Source organism: Mobula birostris, chromosome 6 (assembly GCF_030028105.1).
Source record: "Mobula birostris isolate sMobBir1 chromosome 6, sMobBir1.hap1, whole genome shotgun sequence".
NCBI classification, from domain to species: domain Eukaryota; kingdom Metazoa; phylum Chordata; class Chondrichthyes; order Myliobatiformes; family Myliobatidae; genus Mobula; species Mobula birostris.
The window spans coordinates 91,337,944-91,359,114 of NC_092375.1; the positions used below are offsets into that span (position 1 = coordinate 91,337,944).

A 21,171-nucleotide genomic window follows, 5' to 3' on the forward strand; every position below is an offset into this window, starting at 1 on the left:
ATCTCTTGCAAGAGACATTTAGCAGAATAGGAGTCGAGGATTAAAATCAAGCAGAATAGGGCCATTAAAAATAGATATGTCCCAGGGATTGTAACAAAAATAGCCTATGTCTACAAAGCCTATTCAGTGTTGCCAAATGTTCCAAAGCGGCTCTCAAGAACATAATCTGATGAAACAAGACATCACATAAAGTAAAGATCAGGAAAAGCAATTAAGGAGGTTATGGTGAAGGAAAAAAATAAATCCTTGGAAAATTTAAAAGCCTAGATGAGCATGCCTGGGTAAGTTAGTTTTAGATCGAGATGTGTTGAATCCCATCTAACACCTACACCCAGTTCCACCAACAAACGCCATAGAAGAAAAGGATATCCTATCAAATCCTTCAATCATCTTAACTATATCTATTGATTTACTGAACTGAATTTGCAGCATTATTTTTGATATTTACCAGTTTATTTCACTAACAAAATTCTGCTATAATTCAGCTCTGTGAGATGCAATGCCAGAAGCTAAAATGAGAGGGCTCCGATAACAAGGCTCACACCACATTACAAGATTAAATGACATAAAGATGCCTAGGATGGCAATAGATCTCATCAGTGTCATTACTTACCATCGGAATCAATGCTATTCAGCGCAGTGGGAGGAATGATGGACACTTTGCACTGGCCAAGGGGACATTTTCGAGGATACAATTCTTTGCAGGCAGTGTGCACCTTGCAGAGACAGACAGAGTGTCTAACAGTTACAAGAATGGACAAGAAAACGACAAGCATGAAATAATTGTATACTTAGCAGAAGATGGCCTGGAGCATGCCTCACAAATACATTAATCAACTATTACAAACTTTGAAAAGGCTTGAACAGAAGTTTGTGATCACTCAGAACATGACAGCCTAGAAACTTAAACACTGCACTGCTATGGCTCAACTTCACAAGTTTGAAAAAATATCTTGTTTCCGTAGGGGAAAGCCATTATAGAAATTTTCACATCAAATCATGCTATCTTGGAGTTCTGGTTGAGATTTATCCTGGCACATCTGAACAAATATTCATGTCAGAAGGACTTCCCAATGCTAACCCTAATGCCCCCATTCAGAGTCTTCTTAAAGACATACAGCACGGAGTCAGGCCCAGACTAACTGCTTCTTGTTAACTAAGATTCCCATTGAAGATATCCTCATTTTCCACATCCCTCTTAATCTTTCCTATTCATGTACCTGTTTAAGTTCCTTTTAAACCTTGTGAATGTACTTACTTCAACCACTTGCTCGGGCAGCGCATTCCATATATTGACCACCCTCTGGGTAGAAAAGGTTGGCCCTGAGGTTCCTATTTAATCTCTCACCTCTCATCTTAAACCGATCTTCTCTAGTTCTTGATTCCCCCATCCCTGGAAAAAGGACTGAGCATTCATCCCTTTCTAACGCCAGATGTTGCGGATTTGGTCCATATGGTCTCAGGAATGCCTGTTGTCTGGCACTCCCAGAATAACCATATTTTTATGGTGTTATACTAATTTGCTTCAATTGGATCATGGATTGCTTGCCACCTTAATGCAAACATAAAATGGTGACGGACTTCTGTGGGCAAATGAATTCAGTTCCTTCAGTGATGCAACCAAAGGATTTTAGTGATGTCAAGTATCACCCATCTGTGGAAGAGTCAGGAGACCCACACAGGCAAGATCAGAAACCTCAAAACAAAGAGCCAGAATAGAACCAAGTTTTCCAGGATCCCAAGGGATTGCCTAGGTCACCTAGATCCCTTTGCATCTTCATTCTACAGAGCGATGCTCTACCGATGCTCACAGTATCAATATAATGGATTATTCAACTTCTTCCTGCATAATATCCATTTGCATATACCCTGACACTCCCAGGATAACCTCACTGAATCTACTTATATCCCTTTATAGTCTCTTTAAGTCCTCTTCTCAAATTAATGATTACTGAGCATCATCCAATTGGTAATAAGCATCTTACATGGCTTCAACTTGGAGAGGTAGGGTGTGAACATACTAGGTTAGCAACAAAATATGCCTGAGTGCAGGGTATTTGGAGTTAAGAGGCAGTTGAGGATACCCTGAAAAATACCTTCTGATGGTAAAGTGATAGAAAAGTGGCAAGGTGAAACTAATCTAACTTTACACAGAATCTTTCTAGAAAGCACGTGGTGAAGGCATTTATCCTGTTGCTTACGCTCCTCTGCATTCTAGAAACAAGTGAGATACCATATTTAAACAACACCAGAGCCCTTGTAGCCACTGTCTTCTGATGTAAATTTTCCTGCACCAATGTTGAATTTTGCATTGCAACTTCACAACATATGCCAGTGATATTAAACCTGATCCAGATTATTGTAGAGCTCAACCCACTAGGAATGTATTTCAGGAAGTGAGCATCCAGGACTGGATACATACTTCATAACATTGTGATCATCACTGTCATACTGCACCTCCACTGAGCAGCTTTGTGACTATTAGTGTTCCAGGTGTGGCTCACCAATCTTTTTCAACCTCATTTCACCCCATCCCAATCTGTCCTGTCTCCCATCACCATTTCCTAAAAACAGAGGCTGAAGGGTCAAATGATTGAAGTGTTTGGAACAGTAGAGAGAGGGTTACACAGTGAAAATCTTTCCACGTGAGGCTGCCTAAAGCAACCAATAAAGGAATATTGTTACATGAATTCTGCATAAATCTCTTGCTCTGTTTGGTAAAGTGAAACTAGAGGAAATGGAGTTGGGACAAAATCACAAATAGATGTAGAAGATATATGAATAGAAAGACATGATACAGTTTATAGGATGTAAGGATATAAGATTATAAGAAGCATTGATAGGTGGATCATCAAAATCTTTTTTCCCCATGGTGGGGAGATCAAAATGAAGAGGGCATAGGTTTAAGGTGAGTGAAGGAGCATTAAAAGAGACCATAGGGGTATTGTTTTGTTTCCACAGACAGTGGCTGATATCTGAAATACACTGCATAAGGAGGTGGTAGGACCATATACATCACTACTTTCAGACAGGCCTTTCGGCATTCACTAGAACGACATAAGGCATAGAAGGTTGCAATCCTAACACTGCGATGGGTATGAATGGGCAAGAAGTTCGCCATGGTCTTGATGGGCAAAAAGCTTGTTTCTCTGCTGTACAACTCATACGACTCTAATACATTGATGGATATGATGAGGCTTGATGATCATAACAGCATGTTTCTGTGTTGTAAATCAAATGAAACTACACAACACTTTATGGAGCATCTGAACATCATATGGTTTCAATTCACTGTTCAATCTTACCACAGCAGCAAAAAGAACAAGTTAAACCACTTACCATGGCTTTACACCAGAGACATCTCCAGTCCTGTAGGCGGAGTACACTGCCACACGTCTTGTCACAGACAGCACACTTGGCACTAACAGGTAGGTTACCTTCAAGCCACTGATGAGGCATGGCAATCTGTACACATGAAACAAAACACTAACTCATCTTACACTTCTCCAAAAGCAGAGCAGTAGATATTAACAGTGCAAAAAGAATAATGATCCGCAAGATTTAGATGTCCCATTGGGGATATCTTATTTTTTCTCTCTCTCTTCACAAACCCCATTACTAGCTTCAGTTACCTGTGATGGGGTTTGTGAAGACAGAGAGAAAATAAGACATGATCCTTTATCTCCTTTATCAGCCCAATTCAAACGAGATCCAGGGTTAATTTCAGGATATTTGAGCATCAGCATTCAGTGAGGAAGTGTATCTTGCCTATTCTTCCCCAATTAGTAATTCACTGCAAAAATCAAACTGCTGGAAGACCTCAGTGGGTTGAGCAGCATCTGTGGGGGTGCGAGAGAAGAACAGCCAATGTTCGAGGTGAGACTCTGCATCAGACTGGAATGTCAACAAATCCTCTTCCTCCCTCCCCCACCCCCACAGATGCTGCTCGACTGGTTCTTCTCCTCCAGAAGTTAGCAGCAATATTCTCTAGTATCCCCATTCCTCAAAGCTGCCCCAGCTTTTAGAGCAATGGTCACTGTTTCCATGCAAATGAATGTAGCCCAGTCAGGTAAAGCTGCACTGAAAAATGAATGTATTCAATTATTTCAGCTGCTTTCATGACAAGTCAGCAGTTTGCTCACCTGCCCTACACCTCCTCCCTTACCACTATTCAGGGCCTTAAACAGTCCTTCCAGGTGAGGCAACACTTCACCTGTGATTATGTTGGGGTCATCTACTGTATCCAATGCTCCCAGCGTGGCCTCCTGTATATGGGTGTGACCCGACGTAGATTGAGAGACAACTTCATCGAGCACCTACGTTCCATCCACCACTGAAAGCTGGATCTCCCAGTGGCCACCCATTTCATTTCTTTTTCCCATTCCCTTCGACATGTCAGTCCATGGCCGCCTCTACTGCCACGATGGCACTCAGGTTGGGGGAGTAACACCTCAATTCCATCTGGGTAGCCTCCAACTTCTCCAACTCCCAGTAATTGCACTGCCCTCTGCTCCTCTTCTTCACCATTCCCCATTCCTGCTACCCTCTCTCACCTTATCTCCTTACCCGCTCTTTGCTGCTCTTCCCCCTTCCCTTTCTTCCACAGATATTGAACCCTTGAACACTACCTCACTTTTTAAATATATATTATTTGTTTTTTGCACAATTGAAGAAACGTCAATATATTTCAAAGTCAGGATGGTATGTGGTTGTAGGGAAACTTCCAATTGGTAGTGTTCCAATGCTTTTACTACCTTTGTCTTTCTAGAAGTCATGGGTTTGGAAGATGAGTTGCTACACTGCACCATCAGAGGTGGAGTGAATGCATGCTTATGGATAGGGTGCCTAGAGTAAAGCAGAAAAACTGGATTTCCTTATACTGTGCTGATCAAACTTTTTAAAAACCAAAAGGGAGTTAGAAAATCAATAACTACTCACTAAATCAGAATTTCTAGCCCAACTTTATTCAATCAAAAGACTCAATAAAGTTTTATTAAATAAACAGATACATTACGCATTTAAGAATATGCAGCTCACCTGACTCACTGTTGAGTGGGTTGGGGAGTGGCAGGGAACTATTAGTGTGTCCATTTTTCTCCATGCACGTAGCCAACAACACAGCCTTCCAATATACCTCCATGGAATTTCCTCTATTTATGGTAAATGCTAAGAGGAAGCAGCTTTATGTGAATCACAGAACCAACAGCATGGAAACAGGCCATTCAGCCCCACTAGTCCATGCTGAGCAGTGGGCACCCTTCCATATTAACCCCATTCCCTGTGAATATTTTTTAAAAATTAGCACCCACACACGGATCTGTTGGGGTCGGTGGTACACGGGAACGTGAGGTATCATGAATGCGGAGAGTTTAACTGGTAGATATAAAAGTAGAATGTGCACATACGAGAGAGGAAACTTTACATGTTAATTTAGCGAGACGCGGCCACCAGTTGTGAAGGGTGGTTTACTGACATTTCAGGACGCCAGAGTGGGGGCGTGTATACTCATTCGGGGAGCTGCATTTTCGTGTATACGTTTTGCAAGTGTGATGCAAAGGAATACAGCAGGCATCATGAGTTCCGGTGCCTCAAAAGTGGCAGACTGCGGAGTACATACTCTGCGGTTTTAAGTATGTGCTGTTTAACTGGTACCCCTCTTTTATATTTTGCCTATGGTGGGAGATATGTCAGGGAGAGGTTTTACCCAGATATATCTGTAGGCATGGCACCTCTCGAGGTCAGGCAACATCAGGCCAAGAACCCTGATGAGCCGAGCCAGCTGGTGACTCTGATTACGACCATTCATAAGCCCTTCACCCCTGGGGAGAAACAGAGCATTTTATCAAGAGTTGCCCTCCCTTAAAGCTGCCTGTGGGAATTCAGAATTCTAGCGCAAGCTGGAGGAAATGTTTGATATACATGTGTTGTTAAAAGTGAAGTTCCTGAGTAGTATGTGGGACAGTATATAGCCCAGGAGGTGCAGGATAGTGCCTGGACAACTACCAGGAACGCCGTCAATGAAGGAAGATATCAGTCTTTTAAAGGGGAAGGGAAGCAGCGGCTGGGGGGAGGTAAAAGTAACTGGGGAACGATAATGGCAGTGATTCAAAGAGCTGATGAGACAGCCACGGATTAAGCAAAACATAAATATCAAGTGTATGAGGAGTATTCTGGGCTGGATAATCCAGGAAGGACGACCAGTTTTCCTGAAAATGATGAAGGAAGGCCTGAGCTCAGCCCACCGGGAAGTTTGCCGGTCTATAGGCATAATGGTGGGGTCGACCTACTCTGCGATAGTTTCATGGGCCTGTGAGAATGACCGAAGGAAGTGCAAGAGATCTCGTAAAGTGGTTATAGTGGTTAAAGTAGCATAATTTACATATTACTATTTAACTATTTATGGTTCTATTACTATTTATTATTTATGGTGCAACTGTAACGAAAACCAAATTCCTCCGGGATCAATAAAGTATGACCATGACTAGTGGATGCAGCTGCTGTGATGTCCCAGCAGCCAGGGCACGAAGCAAGGAATTGCTGGAATAGACGTGGGAGGGTAAAGGAGTTGATATGCTACAGGTGTGGGGCATAGTTGGGGGCAGTGTCCGAAAAAAGGAAAGAAAAACAGGTGAACGTCACAGCAGACCCCATCGGTGCCCAGTTCAAACAATCTGATTGCCGATTAGATCATAGAGCAAGTACAGATGGCCCCTATGTCAGAAAAAGATGTGGCGGCGGGGCCCACTGGCAGTGCTGGTGACCCGTGGATGTATACAACAGCATTGTTAGGGGGGCAGCAATGCACTATGTTAGTGAACACAGGGGTATTGGTATCAATAACTGACCTATCCTTGCCAACAACTGGACAGGCTATTTATATTCGGGGTGTAGGAGGGAAACAGTGAAAGCAGAAAGAAGCGAGTCACAACTACTTGAAATCGGGGGAGTGCAGCGTCTCCATATGATGCCTGATGTATCTTGTTCTGTCGAATAAAGAAGCTGCTTTGTCTCTACCAGTAATTTTCTTCGGTGATTTCATTCACGCAACAACACTCTCCACTACTGTATTCACTACCCTGATTAATGAAAGCCAGCATCTCAAAAGTCTTCAAAACCAAGCTATCTACTGGCATTGCCACATTTAATGATCTATGGACCTATATTTCAAGGTCCCTCTGATTCTGTGTTGTCCCTAAGAACCTGCCATTCATGGTATATATTCCAGCTTCATAAGTGCTCTCAAAATGCACCACTTCATATTTGTTTGGATTAAATTCCATCTGCCATTCTTCAGCCATTTTCACTGAAACACTGCTCTCTATCTGCAGTCTAAAACTACTTCCAACATAATCAACAGTTCTGCCATTCTGTGTGACACAGAACATACAACAGTACTGTGCAAGAAAAGGCTCTTCGGCATATGATGTCTGTGCCAAAAACGATCCCAAGTTAATCTGCACATCTGCCTGCATGTGATCTATTCCCTACTGTTCATGCATCTGTCCAAATACCTCTTAAATGCTGCTTTCACAGATGCTTCTAAAAGTTCCCCTGGCAGAACCTTCCAGGCATCTACCCTTCTCTGCATAAAAACTTCCCCTGCACATCTCCTTTACTTTCCCCTCTCGCCATAATGCAATGCCCTCTAGCATTTGATATTTCCATTCTGGAAAAATGACTCTGTCCTTCCTACGAACACCACAGTTTTATATACTTCTATCAGGTGCTGCCTGAGACTCTCATACCCCAGAGAAAACAATCAAAGTTTGTCCAGCTTCTCCTTATAGCTAATACTCTCTAATCTAGACAAAATGCTGGTGAAATGCTTCTGTGGCCTCTACAAAATCTCCACATGCTGCCTGTGTGCAGTGACCAAAACAGCACACAATAATCTAAATGTCACTGAACCAAAGCTATGTATAGCTACAATGAGATTTCTTGACTTTTACACTCAACACCCTGACTGATGAAGTGCTGTACACCTTTTCTGCCACACAATTTACTTGTGATGCCACTTATAAAGAGAGTCATGAGAGCCGTCTGTACAACAATGTTCCAAAGTGTTCTGCTATTTATTCTATAATTTCCTCTTGCATTTTATTGTATACCTCTCAAAGTGCAACACATCATTCTTATCTGGAATAAACTCTATCTGCCATTTCCAATGTGTCTATATCCTGCTGAATCCTTCGATAAAATTTCTCACGAGCCACAACCTTGCTATTTTTTTTATGTCATCTGCAAACTTACTAATCAGTTAACTATAAATCATCCAAATCATCTACAGGTATATACACTCAGTTGCCACTTTATAGGTACACCTATACACCTGCTTGTTAATTGCCACCCGAGTAATCCCACAACCCTGATGAACCTAATCACAGCAATTTACAGTCTGACTTTGGACTGTGGGAGGAAACTGGAGCACCCGGGAAAACCCATGCATTCCACGGAGAGGACGTACAGAGACTCCTTACAGAATGGCACTGGAATTGAACTCCGAAATCCGGGACATCCCAAGCTATAATAGCATTGCACTAACTGCTACGATACCATGGTGCCCTATCTAACATGTAACTAATAGATAATTTTAGAAAACATCTAATCAGCCAATCATGTGGCAGAAACTCAATGCATTAAAAACATACTCACATGGTCAAGACCAAACATCAGAATGGAGAACAAATATGATCTAAGTAACTTTGACTATGGAGTGATTATTGGTAGCAGACAGGGTGGATAGAGTATCTCAGAAACTGATGATCCCCTGGGGCTTTCACCTAAAACAGGCTCTAGGGTCTACAGGGATGGTGTGAGAAACAAAGCATCCAGAGAGCAGCAGTTCTGTCAGTGAAAACACCTTCGTAATGAGAGGTCAGAGGAGAATGGCCAAAATGACTCAAGCTGAAAGGAAGGCGACAGTAACTCAAATAAACACATGTTACAACAGTGGTGTGCAAAAGACCATCTCTGAACACATATGCGTGAAGTGAATGGGCTATACGAGTAGAAGACCAAGCCAGGTTCCAATCTTTACCTAGTAAATTAGCCACTAAGTGTACATTATAAAGAAGGAGTCCCTGCGTTGATCTTTGCAGCACACTACTAATCATAATATGACACAGCCCTACAGCATCATGCTCCCTTCTTCTATGGCCAAGCCAATTTTGAACCCAATCAATTAAGTCACTACGCATCCCATCTACAGTAATTATCTGGATCAGCCTACCACACTAATATTAGGCTCACGTATTTGTAATTTCGAGGGTTTTCCCAGCTGCCTTTCTTGAAGTTTTGAAGACCATGCTTGTTGTTCCCCAATCATCTAGTAGCTCTTTTGTGCCTAGCAAAGATTAGAAAATCTCAGCCAAAGTCCAAACACTCTCTTCCTTTCAAATGAACAGCTAACAAGAAGCTTAGCGGCCGAATACAGAGTGTATCTGTTCCTTCAGTCCAGCTCAGTACAAAACTCAATAGACAGAGCAAGAGGTTGCATCCACACACATTTGACCTCCAGTGTGAACTGTACTTCTCTAATTAAGAACATATTGCCTTGCACACTATTGTTAGAGAGCAGCTCCCTACACACCTGCTGCCCACCCAACCTAACTTCTAACAGTATCTGAATTATATGAAATGAACAGTTAACATATGTTTAAAGTTGTATATGATCCTTAGAGACTACGTGTTCTATTCAGCTCACAGTAATAATATCCTACCTTAAATTTCCAACAGCATGTATTTTAATAATTTCTTTAATGATAATTGGTGAATTTCAAACACTTGTAAAATATCTAAAGACTGGCACCTCCTTCTCTTCCAAAATTAGATTTTAATTTCTTCTATCATCCATGCGGATGCACAATACTGAATTTATCCCATCAGAAGCTGCTCTTTAAGTCTTGTCCGCCCCTTAACCCTGAAAATGCTTTGTAGTTATCAGAAATATATCGTTTGTCCATTTCAAAATCTCCTATCTTTTGTTTCCTTTCAGAACACACTTGGGAGTGAACTTTGATGTGTTTGAGTACTCTGGGGGTAAAGTCTCAAGAGTCTTTAGCATTAAGAAGTGGAGTAAGTGGCCCACATGTAGGGACGTGTGCTTGTTTTTACAAAGGCTTCAATGAGAAGGCACAGGTAAAAACAGGTAAGGTTTTATTTTGTTATTCATCCTTAGTCCTTGATTCTGTGCAGACAGGCAAGATGGTAGTTAGAGCAGTGGAAAGCTCATCCTGCAAGACGTGGGAAGTCAGGGAACCTCACAATCTCTCTGGGTGTACTTCCCACAGAAGTGACCACATCTGTGGGAAGTTGACCCAAGCGGAGCTTCTGACAAACCAGGTCAAGAAACTGGAGTTAGATCTGGAGGCAATCAGGACCATCCAGGACACTGAGGGCTCCTTAGATGTGACTTTTACAGAGGTGGTTAGATCAGCAACCATCAGAAGAAGAGATTAGGCTGTCAGTGCAGGGTCCCCTGTGGCCATTCCCCCTTAGATACTGCTGGGAGGAAAGACCTATCAGAAGACAGCAGCGGTAGCCAAGTCAGCTGGCTCTGAGGCTCAACAGAGAAGGATACAGTCAGGCAGCAAAACAGTGACAGGAGAGCCAATAGTGAGGGGAACAGACAGAGTTTCTAAGGCTGTGAAAGAGGCACCAGGTTGGTGTGTTGCTTCCTAAGTGCTGGGGTCGAGGATGTCTCAGAGTGGCTACAAAACATTCTCAAGGGAGAGGGGGAGGATCCAGGCATACAGAGCTTCTGGTGCACATTGGTGTACCTATGTCTTGGCTGGGAGGTTTGCTAGTGCAGCTTAGGAGGGTTTAAACAGCTTGGCAGGGGGATGGGAACCAGAGTACCAATCAGGAAGTGGTGAGACTCAAAAGAAGGTAGATGTTATGCCCAGTATGAACAGACACAGGAGGACAGAAGGGTTGAAGTATGAGTCTTTTAATGCTATAAGCGTTATGGATATGGGTGATGAAGAACTTGCATCAGTACATGGAACTATGATGCTGTGGCCATAGCAGAGAGTAGGTTCAGAAAGGAACAGGAATGGATGCTTAATGTTCCAGGGTCTTAATCTTTTAGAAAAGATAGAGGAGGTAAATGATGGTGTTGCACATTTAATCTGGGACTATCACAGCTGCACTTTGAGGGGACAAGATGGAAGGCTCATTCTCTGAGTCTATATGGGTATAACTCAAAGATAAGAAGGGTGCAATCACTCTGATGGGAATGTACTATAGACCTCCAATAGCCACTGGGACATTGAGGACAGCAGATTGGGGAAAGCTGTAAAAACAGCAGGGCTGTTGTAGTGGGTTACTTCAACCTCCCTAGTGTAGTCTGGGGCCTCCTTAGTGCAAGAAGTTTACACAAGGCAGGATTTGTTAGGTGTACCAGGAGAGTTTCTTAAATCAAGTCCACCAGAAGGATGGGTCATACTGGACCTTGTGTTAATGAGCTCAGGTAGGTGACAGACCTTTCAGTAGGAGAATGGTTAGGGAACAGTGGCCACAACTCCTCAAGTTTAAGACAAGGATAAGCATGGACTTTGTGGAAGGGTATTAAATTGGAGCAGCACAAATTAAGAGAATACGAGGCAAGAACTACGGAGAATTAATTGGGATCACCAGTTTTTGGGCAAGTCTACATTTCACATGTGGAGGGTGTTCAAGGAACAACTGCATAGGGTATAGGACAGAAATATTCCAGTCAGAAGAAAGGACATGGATGGCAATCCAGGGGACCTTGGATTTCAAGAGGTGGTAATTTTAGTCAAGAAGAAAAAGGAAATGTACCTAAGGTTTATGAAACTAAAATCAAACAGCCCTTGTGGATTTTTTAAAATGCCAGAAAAAACTCAAAGGGAATTAGGAAAGCCAGGAGGGACCGTGAAAAGTCCTTGGCAAGTAGATTTAAGGTGAATACCAAGTTATTCCATAAATACATCAAGAGCAAGAGGATAACTAGGTAGCAAGTAGGACTTCTCAGGGATAAAGGATTGAACATGTGCTTCAGGGAAGGATTGCAAATGGGGTCCTGTATCAATATTTACCAAGGAAGATAGGAAGGTCAATGTGGAGTGTGCTAATTTGCTAGGCCATTTTGAGATAAAGAAGGAGAGAGTGCTACATCTCTTAAAGCAGCGGTCCCCAACCACTGGGCCCTGGACCAGTACCGGGCCGCAAAGCATGTGCTACCAGGCTGTGAGAAAACAATACGATTTGGCGATATGAAACGATATGAGTCAGCTGCACCTTTCCCCTGTCTTACAGAACACAATGAAGAAAGTACAGCAGGGTTGTTTTCTCTAAGAGTTGTGGGGACTAAGGGGGGATCTGATAAAGGTTTATAAGACTATGGAAGGCATAGATGGTGTAGACAGGGAGAATCTTTTACCAGGATTTTTCACAATACCATTAGTTTCAGTGTAATTATGGAGAAGGATAGGACTGGACCCAGGATTGAGATTTTTGATTGGAGAAAGGCTAACTTTGAGGAGATGCGAAAGGATTTACAAGGAGTGGACTGAGACAATTTGTTTTATGAGAAGGATGTAATAGAGAAATGGAGGTCATTTAAAGGTGAAATTTTGAGGGTTCAGAATCTTTTATGTTCCTGTCAGGTTGAAAGGAAAGGTTAAAAGTTTGAGAGAGCCATGGTTTTCAAGAGATATTGGAAACTTGGTTCGGAAAAAGAGAGGGATCTTCAATAAATATAGGAAGCTTGGAGTTAATGAGGTACTCGAGGAATATAAAGAATATAAAAAGAGTCTTAAGAAAGAAATTAGAAAAGCTTAAAGAAGATACGAGGCTGCTTTGGCAAGTAAGGTGAAAATAAATCCAAAGGGTTTCTACAGTTATGTTAGCAGCAAAAGGATAGTGAGGGATAAAATTGGTCCCTTGGAGAATCAGAGTGGACAGCTACGTGCGGAACCAAAAGAGATGGGGGAGATTTTGAACAATTTCTTTTCTTCGGTATTCACTAAGGTGAAGGATATTGATTGTGTAAGGTAAAGGAAACAAGAAGGGTAGTTATGGAAAGTATGACAATTAAAGAAGAGGAAGTACTGGCGCTTTTAAGGAATATAAAAGTGGATAAGTCTCCGGGTCCGGACAAGATATTCCCTAGGACCCTGAGGGAAGTTAGTGTAGAAATAGCAGGGGCTCTGACAGAAATATTTCAAATGTCATTAGAAACAGGGATGGTGCCGGAGGACTTGCATATTGCTCATGTGGTTCCATTGTTTAAAAAGGATTCTAAGAGTAAACCTGGCAATTATCGGTCTGTGAATTTGACGTCAGTGGTGGGTAAATTTATGGAAAGTATTCTTAGAGATAGTATATATAATTATCTAGATAGACAGGGTCTGATTAGGAACAGTCAACCTGGAATTGTGCGTGGAAGGTCATGTTTGACAAATCTTATTGACTTTTTTATGAGGTTACTAAGAAAGTTGACGAGGGTATAGCGATGGATGTTGTCTATATGGACTTCGGTAAGGCCTTTTACAAGGTTCCACACGGAAGGTTAGTTAGGAAGGTTCAATCGTTAGGCATTAATGTGGAAGTATAAAATGGATTCAGCAGTGGCTGGATGGGAGACGTCAGAGAGTAGTGATGGATAACTGTGTGTCAGATTGGAGGACGGTATGTAGCGGTGTGCCTCAGGGATCTGTACTGGGTCCAATGTTGTTTGTCATGTATATTAATGATCTGGATGATGGGGTGGTAAATTGGATTAGTAAGTATGCAGATGATACTAAGATAGGTGGAGTTGTGGATAATGAAGTAGGTTTTCAAAGCTTGCAGAGAGATTTAGACCACTTAGAAGAGTGGGCTGAAAGATGGCAGATGGAGATTAATGCTGATAAATGTGAGGTGCTACATTTTGGTAGGACTAATCAAAATAGGACATACATGGTAAATGGTAGGGCATTGAAGAATGCTGTAGAACAGAGGGATCTAGGAATAACGGTGCATAGTTCCCTGAAGGGGTAATCTCATGTGGATAGGGTGGTGAAGAAAGTTTTTGGTATGCTGGCCTTTATTAATCAGAGCATTGAGTACAGGAGTTGGGATGTAACATTGAAATTATATAGGGCATTGGTAAGGCCAAATTTGGAGTATTGTGTACAATTCTGGTCACCGAATTATAGGAAAGATGTCAATAAAATTGAGAGAGTACAGAGGAGGTTTACTAAAATGGTGCCTGGGTTTCATCTCCTAAGTTATAGAGAAAGGTTGAACAAGTTAGGTCTTTATTCTTTGCAGCGTAGAAGGTTGAGGGGGGACTTGATAGAGGTGTTTAAAATTGTGAGGGGTATTGATAGAGTTGACATGGATAGGCTTTTTCCATTGAGAGTGGGGAAGATTCAAACAAGAGGACATGCGTTGAGAGTTAAAGGACAAAAGTTTAGGGGTAACATGAGGGGGAACTTCTTTACTCAGAGAGTGGTAGCTATGCGGAATGAGCTTCCAGCAGAAGTGGTTGAGGCAGGTACGATGTTGTCATTTAAAGTTAAATTGGATAGATATATGGACAGGAAAGGAATGGAGGGTTATGGGCTGAGTGCAGGTCGGTGGGACTAGGTGAGAGTAAGAGTTCGGCACGGACTAGAAGGGCCGAGATGGCCTGTTTCCGAGCTGTAATTGTTATATGGTTATATAAGATTGACCTTTCTAATACCAGAGGGCATGCATTTACAGTGAGAGGGGGCAAACTCAAAGGAGATGAGCAGGGCATGATTTTTTTTAATATATACACAGAGAGTAATGTGTTCCTGGAATGCACTGCCTGTCTACAATAGAGGCATTCAACAGGCTTTTAGATAGCCACATGAATGTGTAGGAAATGGAACATTGTGGACATAGTGTTGGCAGAAGGGATTAATTTAGTTGGGCATTTGATTACTACTTAATTAATAGGGTGGGCTGAGGGGCCAGTCCCTGTGTTGTACTTTTCTAAGGGCAATGGGTTGGTTTAATTGGGTTTGCTGTTAAAGTACTGAGGGGCTGAACTAGATTCTATCACTGATGCATGGAAGAATGCACCTCGGGAAAAGGTTATATTAACCTGGAAATACAGCAAAAGTTTTGGTAAATGATGATTTTATTAACATTTCAAAGAGATTAAAGAAAATTGAAAGAATGGATATCAGCAGAGGAGTCAGGAATCAGTGAATACAATCAAAACATTCAATCCAGACTATTAAGGAGTTAAGAGTGACAAGGGTGATAAAAAGTTTATACTCTGCTTCACAAAGATGCTGGGATAAATGCTAATCTTACATCTGAGATTGATAGAATTCAGTTAACTAAATACAGAAAGAAATGCGCCTATATAACCTGGTCTTAAATGTTAAAGCTGAGTGTAGAGTAATAGGCAAATGACATGGAAAGGAAGATGCCATTTCCCTCCAAACATTTATTGGTGTTTCTACAAGACTGAGACAGTAAGTCTTTAATATTTGATCCATCTTGTCCAGTTCCTTATGATTAGTGCAAATTAGAATAACTAAGAGGTACAACATAAATAATGTATGCCATTAACATTAATTCTTCCCCTGCCCCTCATCATTACAGACAATATTCTACTTCAAACATTCCCAACAATCTTTCTGCTCATCATCACAGGCATCAAGTTCATTGCATTAACTAAATAAAGTCCTTTTTATGGATCCTCATTCTTCACCTCAGTTGGATTCCCTTTACACTGATCCCAATGGGTCACTCCAATCTTGTTGTTATCCTTTGCCTCTTGAAGACGTGTGGTTGAGGTCTGGAACAAACTAACCACACATTCTTTGCAAGGAAGCATTGTATAAACTCATGTTTGTTAAGTAAACACTTGATTGAGTTCTTCACGGTGTTAAAAAGATGGATTAGATCAACGCCAAACTATTCAAAAGCAAAGAGAGAAAACACACCTACCTATAAGAAAACCTTCGGCAAATATGACTAATTAATTCTAGGTTCAATTTTAATTGCAAATCTGAGATTTTTGTTAATCACAGATATTAAAGGACAGGGAGAAAGGCACATTTAAAAAGCTAGGTGACATATTAACTGCAATGTCACGGATAGAGAGAAATGGCTTTCAGGGGTTAACATAATAACAGGACAGACTATGTTCTGAGATCTGTACATTTAAAATTATTTACAAATAAGCTTTAATTTCAGTGGAAGTGGTTAAATCCCTGACGGTAGTTTTATATTCCTACTTGTTTGGTGTATTGATTGAGGAACAACTATTGATCAGTGCTTCTGCTTGAGGACATGCTACAGGGAACACTAAATTTACCCTCTAACCTTAGCTTGCTTTTTAATTCATTTACAATAGTGTCCATGATCATGGTGGTGGCATTGTTACTTGTATTGGTGTTTATTCTTGAGCCCTTCGTACCTACCCCATCCTCATCCTCGATTATATCTTTCCCTATAGATGCCAGGGTTGTCCACTTGCAATTGTTGATTGCCCTCACAGCACATCTCTTGTGGGCCTTGAACTTACACACTGCAAAAGAGACAAAGAACACCAAAAATACATCATGTCGTACATTCCATAATATTTTGGTCAATGCTTTGCTTAAAGTCAACCCACCCACTAGATTGGTTACAAAGGTTTCAGATTTAAACCAACAAAACTGAGTATATTTGGTATCAATCTGCTTTGTGCAACCCTCTTGATGTTAGTAGCAAAGCACAAAATCTTAGTAAAACAACTTAAAGCAGTGTAAGAAAGCACTGAGCTACTCTCAATAACAGTGCATAACAGACATGTGGGGCTGCGGAGTAATAAGTAGTTCACATATTCCAGGTCCCATCAGCAAACTGTAGTGGGATTGGCGTCGGACAGTACTGAGACTGAGTAGAAGGAATTCTAAGCTACAGCTCACTTGCCCACAGGACTTTTCACGTTTTAGCAGCAGAGTGCCCAGGCTGCATAATCCTGTAGTTAGCTTTCTCTTAGTTGTTGTTCTTTTCACAACTTGCGGCAGATTGGGTGGCAACCTTGGTATTTCTTCATCATGTTGTCTGATTTTTACAAGGTTGAGTTGCAAGCTTGATGCTCAACCCACCACAGATGGGAAATTGTGTAAGGAGCCGGTTAGATGCAAACCCAGGACCACTTGAAGCCCGGTGCGGATGACACTACGCCACCGGCCGGTGTTGCTCTTAGTTACTTATAGCAAGAACCCTCCTGCACTTGTCTGGATGGAGTGGGTCTTAGAGGACAAACCTCAGTAGCCCACAATACGTGCTAAATCTCAGCAACGTTTGCAAATGACCTGAAAAAACAGGAAGCCAGGGGTTCAGTGTTAGCACAACCTTGAACTTGATTACCATTGGCTTGTTTGTCTTACGAATGCTACAGGAACCAAGAGATCCAGTTTACAGTTCATGGCTCACAGCTGAGTCTCAGGTGCCAGGACACAGCAACAATGAAGCTTAAAGAGCTTAAAGCTGTGCAGCAGAGACTAGTTTTTCTCTTGTGATGCAGCATCAAGGCACTGAAATATCTGCCAGGAGCTTTGATACCACTCCAGCTATGTTCAGACAATAGTTGTTCATGGTAACTCTGCAAAACTGATCAGCCTACAATGGATTCCAGCATTTGTCCCTTAGAGAATATAACTACAATCTCAGGTCAACATGGTTGACTTAACTGCCCTTTGCAGAGACATGGCAAGCCACATATATAAAAGACTATTCGATATACGATCAACAGTTTAGGAACAACTACACTCCTACAACTATCAGATTCTTGAACCGATCTAAATAACACTAATCCTACACACCAATACAGACCAAACTACAGACCATCTCTCATACTACTTATGGACCTTTTTTTTTGCTCTGATGTCTTGTTTTGAACAGTTTTTTTTCACTGTCTTCTATAATTTATGTTCCATGCATTATGAGTCGCCATGCTTGTTATGCTGCTACAAGCAAGATTTTCATTGTAGCTGTACCTCACCACACTTGTACATATGACAAGTATGAGCAGTTGGAACACACTAATTTTCAGAGCAATGGCTGCTCAGAACCCAATTTCCGATATTCTCTCTGCCTTTGTCTCTCTTCCAAAACTGATCACTGGTCAAATTCCTGGCTCAGGATTACATGCTGTCTGTTGTAACTGTGCAATGCTTCTTGAGACATATTAAAAAGCACAAAAATGATATATATATGTAAATTTTTCAACAATGCTCAGCAATACCATCTCAAGGCATGGTTAATTAAAAACACTTGGCCAGCAACACCCAAGAAGAAATAAAAATGCAGTTCGATCTTAATTACACATATGGAATGCTGGTGGGGAAGGGGAGGGATTCTACAAGTGATTTTTCAATATACTCTTGCCTGCTAATAACCAATATTCCACTGAATGCATGTGGGAGTTGAGGTTGGAGTAAAAATGGAGAACTTATTTAACGCCTCAACCCTGTATAGTTGGCATTATTGACCATTACAAGCTGGCCTCCAAGCTGATCGCCAAACTTCGCCAGCTTGATATCAGCTTATGCCTCTGCAACTGGGCCTTGGACTTTCTGACTAACAGACCCCAATCAGTTAAGTTAAGACAACCTCTCTTCCTCCACTCTCACCCTGAACACCGGCGTGCCTCAAGGCTGTGTGCTGAGCCCTCTTCTGTACTCCTTTTTCACCTATGACTGTGTTCCTGTACCTGGTTCTAACTCCATAATCAAGTTTGCAGACGACACCATGGTGGTTGGCCTGATCAGAGGGGATGATGAGACGGCCTTCAGGGATGAGGTCCAGCTCCTGGCCGCGTGGTGTGCCGACAACAACCTGGCCCTTAACACCCGGAAGACCAAGGAGATCATTGTGGACTTCAGGCATGCTAGGAGCCACTCTCATGTCCCCATCTACATCAACGGAGCTGTAGTGAAGCGTGTATCAAGCTTCAAATTCCTTGGCGTCCACATTTCCTGATCAAAAAGGTAACAGCGCCTTTATTTCCTGCGGAGCATCAAGAAAGCTCACCTCTGTCCCAGGATACGGACGGACTTTTACCACTGTACCATTAATAGCATACTCACCAACTGCATCTCGGTGTGGTATGGCAATTGTCCCGTATCGGACTGCAAAGCGCTCCAGCGTGTGGTGAGAACTGCCCAGCGGATTATCAGCACCCAATTGCCCACCATTGAGAACATCTACCATAAACGTTGCCTGGGCAGGGCGAAAAGCATTATCAAGGATGCATCTCACCCTAACCATGGACTTTTTACTCTCCTCCCATCTGGTAGGCGCTACAGGAGCCTCCACTCCTGCACCAGCAGGCACAGGAAGAGCTTCTTCGCTGAGGCTGTGACCCTGCTGAACCTCACATCACAGCGCTAAGCAGTATTGCATCTGTATTGTACTGTCTCAGTAGTTTTATGTGCTGTAGCACTTGCATTTTATTTGCAGTTATTTTGTAAATAACACTATTCTTTACATTTCTGGTCAGATGCTAACTGCATTTCATTGGCTTTGTACCTGTACTCCACACAATGACAATAAAGTTGAACCTAATCTAATCTAATCTACACAAGGTCACTCCCTTGCAGTGGTTATATAACATGAGCTAAAACCGATGCTAACCATAACTGAAATATTCTTAATGACTTGATGGAAGATACAAAGATGCACACGATAGTGCTGTGCTCCAACAAGCACAGAGCAAATTAATTAAAGTGCAAAAGTTTGGATAAAGCGGATACACAGCAAGAATACCGATAGATACCAGATTCCTCTTTTGGTAAAATCCAGAACAAGATGGCTAGTGAGTTGTTAGAAGGAGCGGCAGTATCATAAAACTGGAACTAAATCATCAAAGGGTCATGTCAGGAAGCATCTCTCACACAGTGAAAATTCAGGAGCCTACCTGCAAACACACATTCACCAAAAGAAAATGGTGCTGATGGCAAACTGACCTTTTCAAAATAAATAAGCATGGAATGAAACTTTACAGTAAAGGTCAGTACAATCTAACTGCACAAAGTATTAGTCTTGAAGATTTAAATGGGCTATTCCTGTTCCAATATTTGCAAAGCTCTGAAAATTCACAAAGCAACACCCCACCCCATGTGCAAATATACCTTGCAGACAAACAAGATGATCAAAATGTAAATAGTGGCAGGGCCACAAAAAGTTTAATTGCTGCAATCTCTGAACTATAAATATAATTATTAGTGAACATTTAGGGCTTGTTCAATGTTCCCAACTGATAGAGAGGCTTCCATTATTTTTATAGTTACTGAGATGTCACACGAGAAAAAAATACCAGAATTAAAACAAACACTGAATTAAAATTTTTATTTCTCTGTTTTTACAACATGGATGGAGGTCAGCCCATCAAGACAATGGCAGTTCTTCAAGCAATGCCATTCTCTCACTTATTTCACTTCATCCTATCTTCTCATATTTGCCTGTAAATTGCAATCAAACTGTCTTGCAACACACTGACAAGAGGAGTGATTTTATTGTAGTCAATTATCCTACTGACCCACACATCCCTGGGACATGGGAGAGAACCTAGAAATCACACAGACAGCACCAGAGGTCAGGAATGCAAACATCCTACCTCTCCCAGAAGATCTGGGAGTCTCTTGCATATCAATAGTGGCTCCCTGAGTTATATACAATATCCCGGAAATAGATTTTTTTGAGAGGGAGAGGGAGAGCGAGCATCCTGATTGGTCTCTCTTCGTGCTAAGAGTGGTCCCCGGGTCGTGAGGAAACAATATGATTTGGCGATATGAAACGATATGAGTCATTTGCACCTTTCCTCATTCCCTGTCATGTCCACTGTTGAACTTGAACGCACGCGAGGTCATTACCCGCGCATCATCCATGTCAGCACGGGAAAAAGATCAACTCCTCGAGCTTGTAAATGACGGCAGGCTGAAAAGTATGTTTGACATAACACCTCTGCCAGCATTCCGGATCAAAGTCAAGGCTAAATATCCTGAGATAGCCACAGAAGCACTGAAAACGTTGCTTCCATTTCTAACATCGTATCGCTGTGAAGCGGAGTTTTCTGCAATGAATGCAACGAAAACCAAATTGCGGAATAGACTGGACATAAGGAACCCCCTTCGAATATCGCTGTCTCCCCTCACTCCTTGATGGGACCGTCTTGTTGCAGAAAAACAA

The 21,171-nt window shown here is 41.9% G+C and overlaps 1 protein-coding gene across 3 annotated transcripts in view; it reads right to left on the reverse strand.

The window, feature by feature from the left end:
* dgkh (diacylglycerol kinase, eta) overlaps positions 1-21,171 on the reverse strand; it is a 504,569-nt gene that overhangs the window by 169,972 nt on the left and 313,426 nt on the right. For all 3 annotated transcript variants that reach the window (XM_072260835.1, XM_072260834.1, XM_072260833.1), the window contains 3 exons: positions 16,413-16,519; positions 3,340-3,465; positions 614-716 (listed from right to left, as the gene is read on the reverse strand). In XM_072260835.1, the coding sequence (XP_072116936.1) occupies positions 614-716; positions 3,340-3,465; positions 16,413-16,519 (336 nt within the window). The remainder of the gene's footprint in view (positions 1-613; positions 717-3,339; positions 3,466-16,412; positions 16,520-21,171) is intronic.